The following is a 16,891-nucleotide window of genomic DNA, read 5'->3' on the forward strand; positions in this document are numbered from 1 at the left end:
ACACTGCTTTTACTCTCATGGTACAACATTTTTATCTTATTAATTAATGATTTTGGTACATTCTTTTTCCGTAGGCATCCCCATACATGTTTTCTCTTAACTGTATCATAAGCTTTTTCCAAATCCAAAATACGAAGATGTTTTCCTTGTTCCTTTCCAGGTGTTTTCCATTATCGTTCGCACTGTAAATATCGAGTTTATTGTTGATCTATTCGGTCTAAAACTATATTGTTCTTCCTCTAACTGTGTTTCTATTATATCCCTCTGTCTTTTGTCTATGACTTTCTCCATTATTTTTAGCCCATATGATAATAGGGTTATACCTATAATATTTTCACATTTCTTCCCATTTCCTGTTTTGAACAATGTTCAATGCTTCCTTGTTGCCAAACTTCAGGTATCCTTCCATCCTTCTCTTTCTAATTCCCTTCATGCTATCCCTTCCTTTCCCATTATTTTTACATATCCAAACCATCTCAGTCTTGCTGTGTCCGAGGACATGTTCGGCTCGTCAGGTGCAAGTCTTTTGATTTGACGCTCGTAGGCGACCTGCGCGTCGTGATGAGGATGAAATGATGATGAAGACAAAACATACACCCAGCCCCCGTGCCAGCTAAATTAACCAATTATGGTTAAAATTCCAGACCCTATCGGGAATCGAACCCGGAACCCCTGTGACCAAAGGGCAGCACGCTAACCATGTAGCCATGGAGCCGGACCATATGGCATTTAGGGCTCGGTATAGCCACTGGAGTCCACTACTTCCTGCTGCCTTAATCATATCAGCATTGAATTCGTCTTTTCAACTTGCTTTACCTTTGGTCATTGCTTTCACTGCCCATTGAAGTTCCAACCATGTTATTGGGTTCTCTTCTTTTTTCTCCACCTATTATTTGCATTTTCTTATCTCCTTCTTCCTCCGAGCAGTCATCCGCATTATAAAGTTTTTCAAAATATTTTGCCATCACCTTCTAAAGACCCTTTTCGTCATGTACTATGGATCCATTTTCTCCCTCTAATGCCTTGATTTTTTCTTGATCTATTCTTTTCGATTTTATTACTCTGTATAATAGTTTCTGATTTCCTCGAGTATCTTGCTCAATTTTGTTAGTAAATTCTCCCCAACATTTCTCCTTTTCTTCCTTGATACTTGTCTTTACTTGTAGTTTAAATCTTTTGTGTCCCACATGCAACCTTTCTATCTTATTCTCATCCCTCTGATACGTTTTTTGCTTTTCCTTATCCTTTCGTTCTTCACCTTGTTCCTTTCGTTTATTTCTCTTTATAATTTTGTCTGTCCACCATCGTGTCTCCTTTCCCTTAACCTTTGATTTTCTTTTCCCGCATACCTGAATTGCTTCTTCCACAAATGTCTGTCTTAATGTCTACTCCACTTCGTATTTCTGTATTAGGCAACTTCCTATTTATACAATCTTGGAATGCCATTCTTTTATCCTCCTCCTCCAATTCCCAAATCCTGATCTTTGGTTTCTTCTTCAGTACAATTTTAGGGATTTTTACTTGTTTTAATTCCATAATTAATAATCTATGATATCCTTCCATACTTTAACTGGGGATTATCTTCGTGTTCATGACGTATCTTCCCCATTATTCTCGGTCTGTTATTATAAAATCGATGAGTGTTCTATACTGTCCACTATATCGGCTAATCGTATGGCTATTCCTCTTCATACACCATGTATTCTTCATTATCAGGTTATTTCGGATACATATGTGCAACAGTTTTCCCCATCTTCATTTCTATCACCATACCCATATGGGCCCAGGACATTCTCGTATCCCATTCTATCAGTTCCCACATGGGCATTCAGATCTCCCATTTTCATGATCCCATCTCCAAAAATATGTGTTTGCAGTTCATTGAGGAAATCTTCCTTTCTTCCACGCTACATCCTGTCTGTGGAGCATGCACCTGTATCACCTTCAGTAGTTCCTGTTTTACATGTACTGTACGTGCATTGGTATAACTCTTTCATTTACATACTTAGCCTCAGCTATTGGTTCAACATTCTGATTCACTATAAATCCCACTCCATTTCTTTTCTCTTTACTGTTGCCCACCCAGTACAAGGTGTACCCCTTTCTTCGTTTCTTCATTCCTTTCCATTTCCAGTTTACTTCACTTAATCCCAGGATGTCGAGTTTTCGTCTCTCCATTAGGTCAATGAATTCATTTTCCTTCCCATACATTGTTAAAATATTTACTGTTCCAAATCGGGTTTTGTTCTCTGATCTAACACTTGCACGAACATCAGCATTTCCGTCACACTGTGCAACTGTAGCCAGAGACTTGTCAATTCCATTTCCATTTTTAAACTTCTATCCGAGGCTTGTATTATAGTTGAAAGCAAGTACAAAGTTACTCGTCTGCTGACTTGCTAAGCCTAACGCATCTGAGGATTTTCTTTCGGGGTTTACTCCCTTTGCCTTTGAAGATCCCTCTTCTCCACATGGCAGCGGTTTCCTCTTGTAATTTTCTCCATTCCGAAGGTCTCCTTCTCTGCCTAAGATGCTGTTAAGGTCTTCACCCGTAACCCTGGCCAAGGGTTCCACGTTATACCCCGTGAGACTGGGTCCCTGCCTGAACTTAGCTCTCCTTCACACCGGCCTACTGATGTGGAGGATACCCACCCCCGCAACGTTGATGCGCCAGACAAGAATCACTCAAGTGAAGGATAGGGACGGTGGCCCCATCTCCCTTGAGCCGGGTTAATGGTTGTGTATGATGCCACATCCAATCCATAATCCATCCTAATATAATAAATGAAGCATGAGCCGTAATCAAGTTTTATGTTTCCAGAAATTTAAAAAATGCAATAAATGAACACTAGAAGCAATATATTTAATATAGTTATTAAATACACTCTAAATGAAGCTGCTTCACTTTGTTCAAGTTGCCTCGTGACACAGTATACCCTTCCTTCCATTTCTGGACCTACAGTAAGATACGAATCATTGCAAACTTTTAAATATAACTCTAAACCACCAGGTTTCGTAAACTTGGTTATGTCTGCTGTGATACCTTCCACAAGCCAGTATAACAAAGTATTTTCTATGTCGAATGTTGTATAAATTCCGCAACTATTTTGTAAATTCTTCCTCGGGCTTCAAACAACAACCCTTTGACAGAGTGTAAGCGGTTTCCATAGCGATCGAAATACTTCTCACGCAAATATGGAGTGGTATCCTGGTAGATACGTTTCCTTGTTCAACTTCATTTGTCTACTTGACTGACGACTTGCGATGTTTCATCTCCAGTGCTTATGATATCTCCACAAAACTGGCGCTACAATTAAGGGAAATGATTTCAAGGCAATAAGAGAGCAGTTAAAAGAGTTCATTAACCACAGGGTTACGTAGTGCTCGAAATTCGAACATCACTGTGATTGTTAAGAAACAAATGCACTCTTACGGCGACTTGAAGAGATATTGGTATTCGCGCCTTATAATGTGTTAAACTAGTGGCAGTATAAGAGGATCGAGACGGCGGTGGTTGTGAAAAGTTTAATTAGTTAAGAATGCCGGATAATAGCAAAGCCTACTACATTGTTCTCGGCAGATAGCGCTTCAAGATTGAAACAACAGTGCATCTCTCCATTGTTGATACAATGCCTACGTAATTCTATTGATATGTTCTCGTGTATTATACATTGCTTAACTTACAGGCTTTATTAGCTGTGCTTTTTTTAGTCCCGCGGTTTGGTAACGCTATTTTCTTCTGATCATTGATGGGAATGATATCACAACGTATTTTACGTCAGCCAATAGCAATGCGAGTAGCCATTCCAGCAATGAAACATCGCGTGTACTACTCTTTGTTAGGTTATAAAAGTAAATGTACTTCTGGGGGTTGGCTGGTGGGTCCCTGGACATGGCAATGAACACATCTCTTCTCTAAAAGGAATTCCACATAAGTTTTGCATGCTTTCTACTTCAACACCTCCTTATAAACCTTGCATGAATAGGTCTGGAATTTTACCCTCAGAAAGGTATCTGAAAATATGTGGAACTTGCCGAATTGTGAAATATTTACCTTCAATGGACAGCTAAACCTTATCTTTGGCATTCTAATACTTGAAGTCAATCACACACAAATAAATAAAACTTGCACTGTTAACAAGCTCGTACGGTATATGTATGCTAGTAATCGAGCACTTCAACAACCTGACACAGTAAATGTGAACTTGTATCGGTACAACTCCCGTGAAGGCTGACCAGCGCTGAACCGCTGTTTAATCTTCATTTGTCATTGGGTATGTAAGTCAGTTAAATTAGTTCGCGGTACCAACTTTAATTAGTTTCTAGTATGACGTATCAACAAGTAAACTTAGTTCCTAATACTACGTAGCACCAGGTACCAACCTGGGCGATGAAGGGGAGGGCACTGATTGCGCGCGATGTTTAATTATTCTTTTCTTTACTATGGTAATCAACAAGTTACTGTTGAAAATGGATGTCGCTGTGCAAGTTACACCTGGGAGCGAGCTAGAAGCCAGCGTCACACCCTGCATCTCGCTGAGTTACGAGTTCTGAGTGATACTTGTATGACGTGGAGCGGCTGCCAAACCACTTTCTTCCACACTCTCTTCAATTTTTTACCCTTTCTTCGTGTCGAGTGCAGTGGACGATTTGGCAACTACGCCTACCGTAGACATCGTAAATAATATCAGGCGCTAATAGACAACGCGCTGCCTCTGCAGAGTAGTGGTGTGAGGCGCGTTCGTCATGTTTTGTCCCCCATGTACACCTCCCACTCTCATTGCAAGCTCTCTAAGGATGTGGATTTCCAAAGACTTCGGATAAAGGTTGTAGACGGTTATTTTATTTCATAGTTTTCGAACTGAGTACTGGATCTTTTGATATTTGAGTATTCTCGTTTATTGAAAGCTAGGATAATATTCAGATATGTTGATTACCCAAAGTAAATGCTTAGGGACATGGTATTTTCGCATTAATTTATGTTCGATTTCGTGAAAAGGAAACTATTTTTCGCGTTATTGACGAAATAGGGCTGACTCCATCGCTTTAATTTCGCGTTAATCATTTCCTAAGATTATTCATAAAAAGTTTAATTCGTGAGATTTGTGAATTATTTATGTGAAAGATAGATAAATAAAGAGATACAATATTGACAATCACACATAACAAATTATCCTTTCACCCTAGATGGCCGTAGCTCTCACCTTATATGGCCATACTATTAAGGGAATTTATAGAATATTAATACGAAGAGATACGTCTGTCGAAATGAGAAATCCTTATTCTGTCTTCTGTTTCCCTTCAAACACGTGATATTGGAATACAATTTCAAGATCGTTATTTTCCACGAATTTCGCTGCATTTTCGCACTTATCTCAAAATAAGCATATTTCGCTTCAACAAACTGCCTCTTCACTTTAATTCGCTGTAATTCGCGAAAACAAAATCACTAATTTCTTAACCTGAACCATATGATGCGTTAAAATATCTCAAAATCGCTTCAAAATATTTCTTGTCACGCTTATCCTTAATGCGAAGAAATCATGCCTCTAAGAACAAATAACAACGCAGAACAAAACAACATGACTTAAAACAAGAAAATAATGTAAAGAATTTCTGAAAATGACAAAATGAGAAAAAATGAAAACCTACAACCTGTTTTCCAGACAATGACCGGGTCAGAGATGGAATGAATGAAGCCCCATCTTCCGGCGAGGATAGGAATTGTGCCGGCTGCCGAAGCCTGTCGCATTCAAAATAATGAGACAAATTGAAAAAATACCTTTAAAATGACAAAAATAACTTAATACATGCGCATTTGTGTACTCAGGGAGCCATGATCAGGAGTTATATACACACGTTAGCAACGTTTATGGTGCATCAGTTGAAAGATAATATCAAAACCCGGGCCCTGCTTATTAGTATAATTATAGTTACTTTTATGTTATGGGTCATTCTTAAAGTAATTTCCTAGTTACTTTGGTTGTGTCAGTTATATGTAGTTGTTAACCTTGGTTTAATGTAAGAGTAGCCTTAATAACTATTCCAAGCAAAACAAGGCAAGTGTTAGCGAGTTACCTTCTGACTGAACGAAAGCATTGCACCTATCTCTATAAGCAATGGCTTCTGATCCCAACTGGCAGTTCGATCCTGGCTCGGTCCGGTGGAATATGAAAGTGCACAAAATACGTCAGCCTCGTGTCACTACATTTACTAGCACGTAAAAGAACTCCCTCGGTACAAAATTTCGGCACTTCCGCGCCTCCGAAAACCGTCCAAAGTAGTTAATCATTTCATCCTCATTACGACGCGCAGGTCGCCCACGGAGTCAAATCAAAAGACCTGCACCTGGCGAGCCGAACTTGTCCTCGGACACTCCTGGCACTAAAAGCCATACGCCATTTCATTTTCAGTGGAACGTAAAAACAATATATACATATTTTAACAAGTTACATTACTTCGCACCGACACAGATAGGTCTTATGGCGACGATGGGATAGGAAAGGTCTATGAGTGGGAAGGAAGCGGCCGTGACCTTAATTGAGGTACAGATTGCGTGGCAATTGCCTGGTGTGAAAATGAGAAACCACGAAAAACCATCTTCAGGGCTGCGTGACCCTAACTATTATTATTATTATTATTATTATTATTATTATTATTATTATTATTATTATTATTATTATTATTATTATTATTATTATTATTAGCCCGCCCAGTAGCCACGATAGTTAAGGCGCTGAAGTCTAAACGTCTGACACCGTGATTAGCTGATTCGGGTCCCATACATACATACATACATACATACATACATACATACATACATACATACATACATACATATATTATCATTATAGACTGTTATGCCTTTCAGCGTTCAGTCTGCAAGCCTCTGAGAATTTACTAAACGTCGCCACAATCCTCGATTTGCAACTAGTGTTGTGGCCTCATTTAGTTCTATACCTTTTATCTTTAAATCGTTAGAAACAGAGTCTAACCATCGTCGTCTTGGTCTCCCTCTACTTCTCTTACCCTCCATAACAGAGTCCATTATTCTCCTAGGTAACCTATCCTCCTCCATTCGCCTCACATGACCCCACCACCGAAGCCGGTTTATGCGTACAGCTTCATCCATCGAGTTCATTCCTAAATTAGCCTTTATCTCCTCATTCCGAGTTCCCTCCTGCCATTGTTTCCACCTGTTTGTACCAGCAATCATTCTTGCTACTTTCATGTCTGTTACTTCTAACTTATGAATAAGATATCCTGAGTCCACCCAGCTTTCGCTCCCATAAAGCAAAGTTGGTCTGAAAACAGACCGATGTAAAGATAGTTTCGTCTGGGAGCTGACTTCCTTCTTACAGAATACTGCTGATCGCAACTGCGAGCTCACTGCATTAGCTTTACTACAACTTGATTCAATCTCACTTACTATATTACCATCCTGGGAAAACACACAACCTAAATACTTGAAAGTATCGACCTGTTCTAGCTTTGTATCACCAATCTGACATTCAATTCTGTTGGATTTCTTACCTACTGACAGCAATTTAGTCTTCGAGAGGCTAATTTTCATACCATACTCATTGCACCTATTTTCAAATTCCAAGATGTTAGACTGCAGGCTTTCGGCACAGTCTGCCATTAAGACCAAGTCGTCAGCATAGGCCAGGCTGCTTACTACATTTCCACCTAACTGAATCCCTCCCTGCCATTTTATACCTTTCAGCATATGATCCATGTAAACTACAAACAGCAAAGGTGAAAGATTACAGCCTTGTCTAACTCCTGTAAGTACCCTGAACCAAGAACTCATTCTACCATCAATTCTCACTGAAGCCCAATTGTCAACATAAATGCCTTTGATTGATTTTAATAATCTACCTTTAATTCCATAATCCCCCAGTATAGCGAACATCTTTTCCCTCGGTACCCTGTCATATGCTTTCTCTAGATCTACGAAACATAAACACAACTGCCTATTCCTCTCGTAGCATTTTTCAATTACCTGGCGCATACTGAAAATCTGATCCTGACAGCCTCTCTGTGGTCTGAAACCACACTGGTTTTCATCCAACTTCCTCTCAACGACTGATCGCACCCTCCCTTCCAAGATGCCTGTGAATAGTTTGCCTGGTATACTAATCAATGAGATACCTCGATAGTTGTTGCAATCCTTCCTGTTCCCTTGCTTATAGATAGGTGCAATTACTGCTTTTGTCCAATCTGAAGGTACCTTACCAACACTCCACGCTAATTTGACTACTCTATGAAGCCATTTCATCCCTGCCTTCCCACTATACTTCACCATTTCAGGTCTAATTTCATCTATTCCTGCTGCCTTATGACAATGGAGTTTATTTACTATCCTTTTCACTTCCTCAAGCATAATTTCACCAACATCATTTTCCTCCTCCCCATGAGCTTGACTGTTTGCAACACCACAATGATGATTTCCTTTTACATTGAGAAGATGTTCAAAATATTCCCTCCACCTCTCCAGTGATTCCCTGGGATCTGTTATGAGTTCACCTGAATTACTCAAAACACTGTTCATTTCCTTTTTCCCTCCCTTCCTAAGATTCTTTATTACTGTCCAGAAAGGTTTCCCTGCTGCTTGACCTAGCCTTTCCAGGTTATTACTAAAATCTTCCCATGACTTCTTTTTGGATTCAACAACTATTTGTTTCGCTCTGTTTCTTTCATCTACGTACAAATCCCTGTCTGCCTCGGCCCTTGTTTGGAGCCATTTCTGATAAGCCTTCTTTTTACGTTTACAGACTGCTCTCACTCCATCATTCCACCAAGATGTTCGCCTTTTCCCATCTTTACGCACAGTTGTTCCTAGGCATTCCCTTGCTGTTTCTGCTACAGCATCCCTGTATGCCACCCATTCACTTTCTATACCCTGAACCTGCTTACTGTCTACTGTTCGAAACTTCTCACTAATCATATCCATGTACTTCTGTCTAATTTCCTCGTCCTGGAGATTTTCTACCCTTATTCGTTTGCAGACAGATTTCACTTTCTCTACCCTAGGCCTAGAGATACTTAGTTCACTACAGATCAGATAATGGTCTGTATCATCGAAAAATCCCCGAAAAACTCGTACATTCCTAAAAGATTTCCTGAATTCAAAGTCTGTTAAGATATAGTCTATTATGGATCTGGTACCCCTAGCCTCCCATGTGTAGCGGTGAATAGCCTTATGCTTGAAGAATGTATTCGTAATAGCTAAACCCATACTAGCACAGAAGTCCAGCAAACGCTTCCCATTCCCATTAGCTTCCATATCTTCCCCACATTTACCAATCACCCTTTCGTATCCTTCAGTTCTATTCCCAACTCTCGCATTGAAATCGCCCATTAGCACTATTCTATCCTTGCTGTTGACCCTGACTACGATGTCACTCAATGCTTCATAAAACTTGTCAACTTCATCCTCATCTGCACCCTCACATGGTGAATACACGGACACAATTCTTGTCCTGATTCCTCCCACTGACAAGTCTACCCACAATCATTCGCTCACTTACGTGCCTAACAGAAACTATGTTGCGTGCAATGGTATTCCTGATAAAGAGCCCTACCCCAGACTCTGCCCTTCCCTTTCTAACACCCGTCAAGTACACTTTATAATCTCCTATCTCTTCCTCCTTATCTTCCCTTACCCGAATATCACTTACTCCTAGCACATCCAGATGCATCCTCTTTGCTGACTCAGCAAGTTCTACCTTCTTTCTTCCATAAGCCCCATTGATATTGATAGCTCCCCATCGAATTCCATTTCGTTCGCCAAGTTGTTTCCAAGGCGTCCCTCGCCTGTCAAATGGGAGTGGGACTCCATTACACCCATAGGTCCGAGGCTTGCTTAAAGTGTTCTGAGCTCGGTAAATTCATGAAGCAGGATGCTGCCCTACTTGCACATAGTCCAAGTGAGGATCTCTCCTCTAACGGGTTATGGACCACCGGTGAATTGTGTAGTCCTAGCCGCCTGAGCACAAGGAGGGCCACGACTCAGAATATGTCCGAGATGCCCACTCCCATTCCATAGCAACTGGTATCCCGACTCTCAGGACCACTTAATAGGCCACTCAGCCGTTGCCCATGGTTCACGAACTAGGACGTGACTACAGTAACCCACAAACATGAACCTTGGTTGAAAAAAAATTCACCATCAGAATGTTGGCCGGCAGGGTAGGGGAGGTGGTATTATACAATTTCTGATCACTAGATTGCGTGCCAAAATCCTTGATTAATTTCCAACCCTCTCCGCAGTGCTCATATGGAGTGAGGACATATGACGCTGTTGATGGTGATTCGTCCGTCGGATGGCGACGGTAAGCCTTGAGCAGACTTCTAGGTGCTATTCGACAGGAGTAGGCTATACGCCGGCACCGTGTTTCACCCTCGCCCTTCCTACTATCTTATATCACACCATTCATTTCATCTCATTAACTCCTCTGATTAGGTTGACGTTAGGAAGGGGATCTGATCGTAAAAACGCGACACGACAGGTTCATATCACCTCATACCCAACCCCGTAGAGAAACGGGAAAAGGGTTGGACATTATTATTATTATTATTATTATTATTATTATTATTATTATTATTATTAAGGGAACAGGAAGGTTAGCAACACTGATCAGTATGCCAGGCAAGGTGTTCACTAGCATTTTGGAAGGGACGGTGCGATAGTGGATTAAAGGAAGTTGGATGAAAACCAGTGTGGTTTCAGACCACAGAAGGGCTGTCAGGATCAGATTTTCAGTATGCGGCAGCTAATTGAAAAATGCTACGAAAGGAATAGACAGTTATATTTGTGATGTTTCGTAGATCTAGAGAACGCACATGACAGAGTACCGAGGGAAACCTGTTTGCCGTACTGGGGGACTATGTGATTAAGGGCAGATTATTAAAAGCAGTCAGTGGAATGTATGTTTATAATTGGGCTGCAGTGATAATTGATGGGGTGGAATGAGTTCTAGGTTCAAGGGTCTTAAAGGGGTTAGACAAGGCTGTAATTATTCACCTCTATTGTTCATAGTTTACCTGGATACTTTACTGTAAGGTACCAAGTGACAGGGAGGGATTCAATTAGGTGAAAATGTAGTAAGCAGTCTGGTCTATGTTGACGACTTGGTCTTGATGGCAGATTGTGCTGAAAGCCTGTAGTCTAATATCATGGAACTTGAAAATAGGTGCAAAGAGTATGATATGAAAATTAGCCTTTCCAAGACTCAAGCGATATCAGTAGGTAAGAAACCTATAAGAATTGCGTGTCAGGATGGGAATACAAAGCTGGAACAGGTAGATCATTTCAGATGTTAAGGATGTGTATTCTCCCAGGATAGTAGTATAATAAATGAGATTTAATTAAGGTGGAGCAAAGCTAATGCAGTGAGTTCACAGTTGCAATCAACGGAAGAAAGTCAGCTCCTGGGTGAAACTATCTTTACACCGGTTTGTTTACAGACCAACTTTACGGAAGTAAAAGATGGGTGAACCAACTTAGAAGTGTTTCAGCAGCGATGTAGTAAGCAGTCTGGCCGACGCTGACGACTTGGTCTTGATGGCAGGTTGTGCTGAAAGCCTGATGACTAACATCATGGAACTTGAAAATAGGTGCAAAGAGTATGCTATGAGAATTAGCCTTTCCAAGACCTGCTCTGCATCATTTACAATAACGACGGTCCAGGCTTCATATACTCACTTAGAAACTAACATTACACTAAAGCACGAATTTAGTCCAGTGAACGGCGCTTTAGTATTATCTCCCTTTGTAATTTCAACATGTTTTCGACGCAACAATGAAACTGGAAAAGGTGGTGGAAGGAATCGGGTGTTGCCTATGAACAGGAACTGTCCCAGCACTTTGCCCGGAAGTGGATATGGTCTTAAAAATGATTCAGCCCTAGCGTTGGCCTGGTGTGAAAATGAGAAGCCATGGAAAACCATCTTGAGGGCTGCCGGCAGTAGGGTTCGAACCCACCATCTTCCGAATGCAAGCTCACAGCTACACGGTCAGAACCTCGCAGCCAACTTGCTTGGTAAACTGTCTTGTTGACTCAAGCTTTATTACAATTACAGGTGTCACGAAGTCGGGACATCTAAGTGTGTGTCTACCCCTTAGTCCCGCTTCCTGATACGTGGTCGTAGATGAAATGATATGGCATTTTTATTGCCGGATGCCCTTCCTGACGCCAACCTCACTTGAAGAACTCATGAAGATGAAATCGTATATATACCCCATTATGGCAATCCACATCACATACGAGTGTTAAGCTATTAGCCCAGCTAAGAATTGATGGTAGCTCTAACAAACTGAAGGTAAGTTCAACATTAAAGCTTGAAATTTTCTTCACCAAACGAAATTCACAATTCATGCAGTAAAGGGTTAACACGCGCGGCCATCTCTTCTTCTTTATCTGTTTACCTTCCAGGGTCGGTTTTTCCCTCGAACTCAGGGAGAGACCCCACCTCTACCGCCTCAAGGGCAGTGTCCTGGAGCTTGAGACTCTGGGTCGGGGAATACAACTGGGGAGGATGACCAGTACCTCACCCAGGCTGCCTCACCTGCTATGCTGAACAGGGGCCTTGCGGGGGGATGGGGAGATTGGACGGGGTAGACAAGGAAGAGGGAAGGAAACGGCCGTGGCCTTAAGTTAGGTAGCACGGAAAACCACTTCCAGGATGGCTGAGGTGGGAATCGAACCCACCTCTACTCAGTTGACCTCTCGAGGCTGAGTGGACCCCGTTCCAGCCTTCATACAACTTTTCAAATTTCGTGGCAGAGCCGCGAATCACACTAACCATTACGCCACAGAGGCGGACAACACGCGCGGCCATCCCATTTGGTAATCGGGACATTTAAGAATTTGCGCAAACTGCAAAGCTGGCAACGAACTCTCGGTTTGTTTTGTGAATTATTAACGAAGGTTCTTCTGCAATAAAATACATTTCCTACGCTCGTGACACACAATTTAGAAAAGAGACATCGCAGATCTATTCAGGTTGGATTCTAGTGTTAATACAAGTGTTGACAAGCACTTGTGAAGGCCGTGCATGGAACGACTGTTGTCAAGGTCTCCTTGTTATGCACGTGCGTTTGGAGACTCAGTTTAGTAACAGGAACACACGTATGATAATGTCCCAACTCCCAACCCATACAGCCGCAATAAGAGAACTTGACTTACCAGCCTCAAATCGTTGACTTTGTAAAGAACGGCAGTGAGGTTGTCCTTGTCCTGGTTCGCCATGCTGATATCGATTAAAGTCTCCTGACGAGCACTACGTAGTCGCTACTGCAGCTAAGAAACTTCGCGCGTCAGTTTATGTACGGTATTTCAGAGTAGAGGTCGCAACCATGCGCCTGACCTATTGCGCAGACGAGGTGCGTAAATGACCCTTGCTTCCGATTGGTCTCTTAGGAGTGTGTGGCTTTAGATGTGGATGTGTCCTACCTCCATAGAATAGAGCGACCAGACGAACGTCATTGGCCCCTTCTTCTTCCTCTCCTTTCATTATTATTATTATTATTATTATTATTATTATTATTATTATTATTATTATTATTATTATTATTATTATTATTATGTTTCGTAGATATATAGAAAGCATATGACAGGGCACCCAGGGAAAAGATGTTCGCTATACTGGGGGACTATGGAATTAAAGGTAGATTATTAAAATCAAACAAAGGCATTTATGTTGAAAACTGGGCTTCAGTGAGAATTGATGGAAGAATGAGTTCTTGGTTCAGGGTACTTACAGGGGTTAGACACGGCTGTAATCTTTCACCTTTGCTGTTCGTAGTTTGCATGGATCATCTGCTGAAAGGTATAAAGTAGCAAGGAGGGATTCGGTTAGGTGGAAATGTAGTAAGCACTCTGGCCTATGCTGACGACTTGGTCTTAATGGCAGATTGTGCCGAAAGCCTGCAGTCTAATATGTTGGAACTTAAAAATAGGTGCAATGAGTATGGTATGAAAATTAGCCTCTCGAAGACTAAATTGGTGCCGGTAGGTAAGAAATTCAACAGAATTGAATGTCAGATTGGTAATACAAAACTGGAACAGGTAGATAATTTCAAGTATTTAGGTCGTATGTTCTCCCAGGATGGTAATATAGTGAGATTGAATTAAGGTATAGTAAAGCTAATGCAGTGAGCTCGCAGTTGTGATCAGCAGTATTCTGTAAGAAGGAAGTCAGCTCCCGGAAGAAACTGTCTTTACATTGGTCTGTTTTCAAACCAACTTTGCTTAACGGAAGCGAAAGCTGGGTGGATTCAGGATATCTTATTCATAAGTTGGTAACATACATGACAGTAGCGAGAATGATTGCTGGTACAAACAGGTGGGAACAATGGCAGGAGCGTATTCGGAATTAGGATATACATGCTAAGTTAGGAATGAACTCGATGGATGTAGCTGTACGCATAAACCGGCTTCGGTGATGCGGTCATGTGAGGCGAATGAAAGAGGATAGGTTACCTAGGAGAATAATAGACTCTGTTATGGAGGGTGAGAGAAGTAGAGGCCCGCCTCTGTGGTGTAGTGGTTAGTGTGATTAGCTACCACCCCCCGGAGGCCCGGGTTCGATTCCCGGCTCTGCCACGAAATTTGAAAAGTGGTACGAGGGCTGGAACGGGGTCCACTCAGCCTCCGGAGGTCAACTGAGTAGAGGTGGGTTCGATTCCCACCTCGGCCATCCTGGAAATGGTTTTCCGTGGTTTCCCACTTCTCCTCCAGGCAAAAGCCGGGATGGTACCTAACTTAAGGCCACGGCCACTTCCTTCCCTCTTCCTTGTCTGTCCCTTCAAATCATCCCATCCCCCGTCCGACTCGTTGGCTGAATGGTCAGCGTACTGGGCTTCGCTTCAGAAGGTCCCGGGTTCGATTCCCGGCCGGGTCGGGCATGTTAACCTTCATTGGTTACTTCCAATGGCCCGGGGGCTGGGTGTTTGTGCTGTCCCCAACATCCCTGCAACTCACACACCACACATTACACTATCCTCCACAACAATAACACGCAGTTACCTACACATGGCAGATGCCGCCCACCCTCATCGGAGGGTCTGCCTTACAAGGGTTGCACTTGGCTAGAAATAGCCACACGAAATTATTATTATCCCATCCCCCACCAAGGCCCCTGTTCAGCATAGCAGGTGAGGCCGCCTGGGCGAGGTACTGATCATCCTCCCCAGTTGTATCCCCCGACCCAATGTCTCACGCTCCAGGACACTGCCCTTGAGGTGATAGAGGTGGGATCCCTCGCTGAGTCAGAGGGAAAAGCCAACCCCAGAGAAAAGAGAAGTAGAGGGAAACGAAGACGACGATGATTAGACTCGGTTTCTAACGATTTAAAGATAGGAGGTATAGAACTAAATGAGGCCACAGCATTAGTTGCAAATAGAGGATTGTGGCGACATAGTAAATTCACAGAGGCTTGCAGACTGAACGCTGAAAGGCATAACGGTCTATGATGATAATGTATATACGTACGTATGTATGTATTTATTATTATTATTATTATTATTATTATTATTATTATTATTATTATTATTATTATTATTATTATTATTATTATTATTATTATTATTATTATTATCCGCCTCTATAGTGTAGTGGTTCTTGTGATTAGCTGCCACCACATGAGGCCGGGGTTCGATTCCGACTTTGCTGCGAAATTTGAAAAAGTGATACGAGGATTGGAACGGTGTCCACTCAACCTCGGGAGGTCATCCGAATAGAGGGGTTCGATTACCACTTCAGCCATCCTCGAAGTGGTTTTCCGTGGTCTCGCATTTCTCCTTGGTACCTTAAAACCACGGCCGCTTTTTTACCTCTTCCTCACCTATCCCTTCCAATCTTCCCATCCCTACAAAGCCCCTGTTCAGCGTAGCAGGTGAGGCAGGCAGGGCAAGGTACTGGTCCTCCTCCTCAGTTTTATCCCCAACCAAATATCTCACGCTCCAGGACACTGCCCTTGAGGCGAGAGGTGGGATCCCTCGCTGAGTCCGGGGAAATATCATCCCTGGAGGGTAAACGGATTAAATGTATACAAATTATTATATTGTATGATGTGACGACGTCTACTCATGGGCTGACCTAGACCAGGGCCCGAGGCGACAAAAGTTTTGCGGGAAGGCAATTTTACTGATCAAGGTTTTTGTTTTACCATAGGTATGAAATGTATACAATTTAGTATTCGCGGTTGTGACACAAACTGAGGTTTTTTATTTGAAGGAATCAGTTAATTAAACCACGTGTTATCTTAAAATACACACTGATGTTCGATCTCAGACCAGTCTATAATGTCGCGTCAGGTGCATCGCAAAAATTAAGCTTGTAAATTCCTTACTAAGGAGAGTTAGAAGTCTTTTCTCTTTTGTGCACCGAAAATGGAGTTTCTTAAAATCCATAAAATATGACAATGTGATCGACGCCTTTGCCCAACAGAAAGCGCAACCTCATTTCTAAGTAAAATCGATCACGGATTTATTGACTTTTGAATCGAATTTACAGTACTTTTTTTTTTTTTTTTTTTTTTTTTGTACGTAGTTTTACTTCTACCCTCAATTTTCACTGCAGCCTAATTGTTAACATATATTCCTTTGATTGTTTTAATAATCTACCTTTAATCCCACATATATATATATATAGGCCTAATATGAGTTTTGTCTGTATGTTGCTCAGAATTAAAAAAGAATTGAATTTCTGTATCGGTCATGCCCACAGTAACAAGGAAATACACTTTTTACTTTTCCGTAATGTCTGTCTGTCTGTCTGTCTGTCTGTATGTACACGCATCACGAGAAAATGGCTGAAGAGAATTTAATACAAATCGGTATGTAGAGTCGGGGGGTGAACCGCTACAATCTAGGCTGTAAATT

General features: G+C 41.8%; 1 protein-coding gene across 1 annotated transcript in view; it reads right to left on the reverse strand.

The window, feature by feature from the left end:
- Nucleotides 1-13,345, reverse strand: part of LOC136858681 (sorbitol dehydrogenase) — a 105,493-nt gene extending 92,148 nt beyond the window's left edge. Inside the window, exon 1 of the mRNA XM_067138402.2 lies at nucleotides 13,194-13,345. Within this exon, the coding sequence (XP_066994503.1) occupies nucleotides 13,194-13,256 (63 nt within the window). The 5' untranslated portion in view covers nucleotides 13,257-13,345. The remainder of the gene's footprint in view (nucleotides 1-13,193) is intronic.
- Between the last annotated feature and the right edge of the window lie 3,546 nt (nucleotides 13,346-16,891).

The sequence above is a fragment of the Anabrus simplex genome, chromosome 1 (assembly GCF_040414725.1).
Source record: "Anabrus simplex isolate iqAnaSimp1 chromosome 1, ASM4041472v1, whole genome shotgun sequence".
In the NCBI taxonomy this organism is placed as follows: Eukaryota; Metazoa; Arthropoda; class Insecta; order Orthoptera; family Tettigoniidae; genus Anabrus; species Anabrus simplex.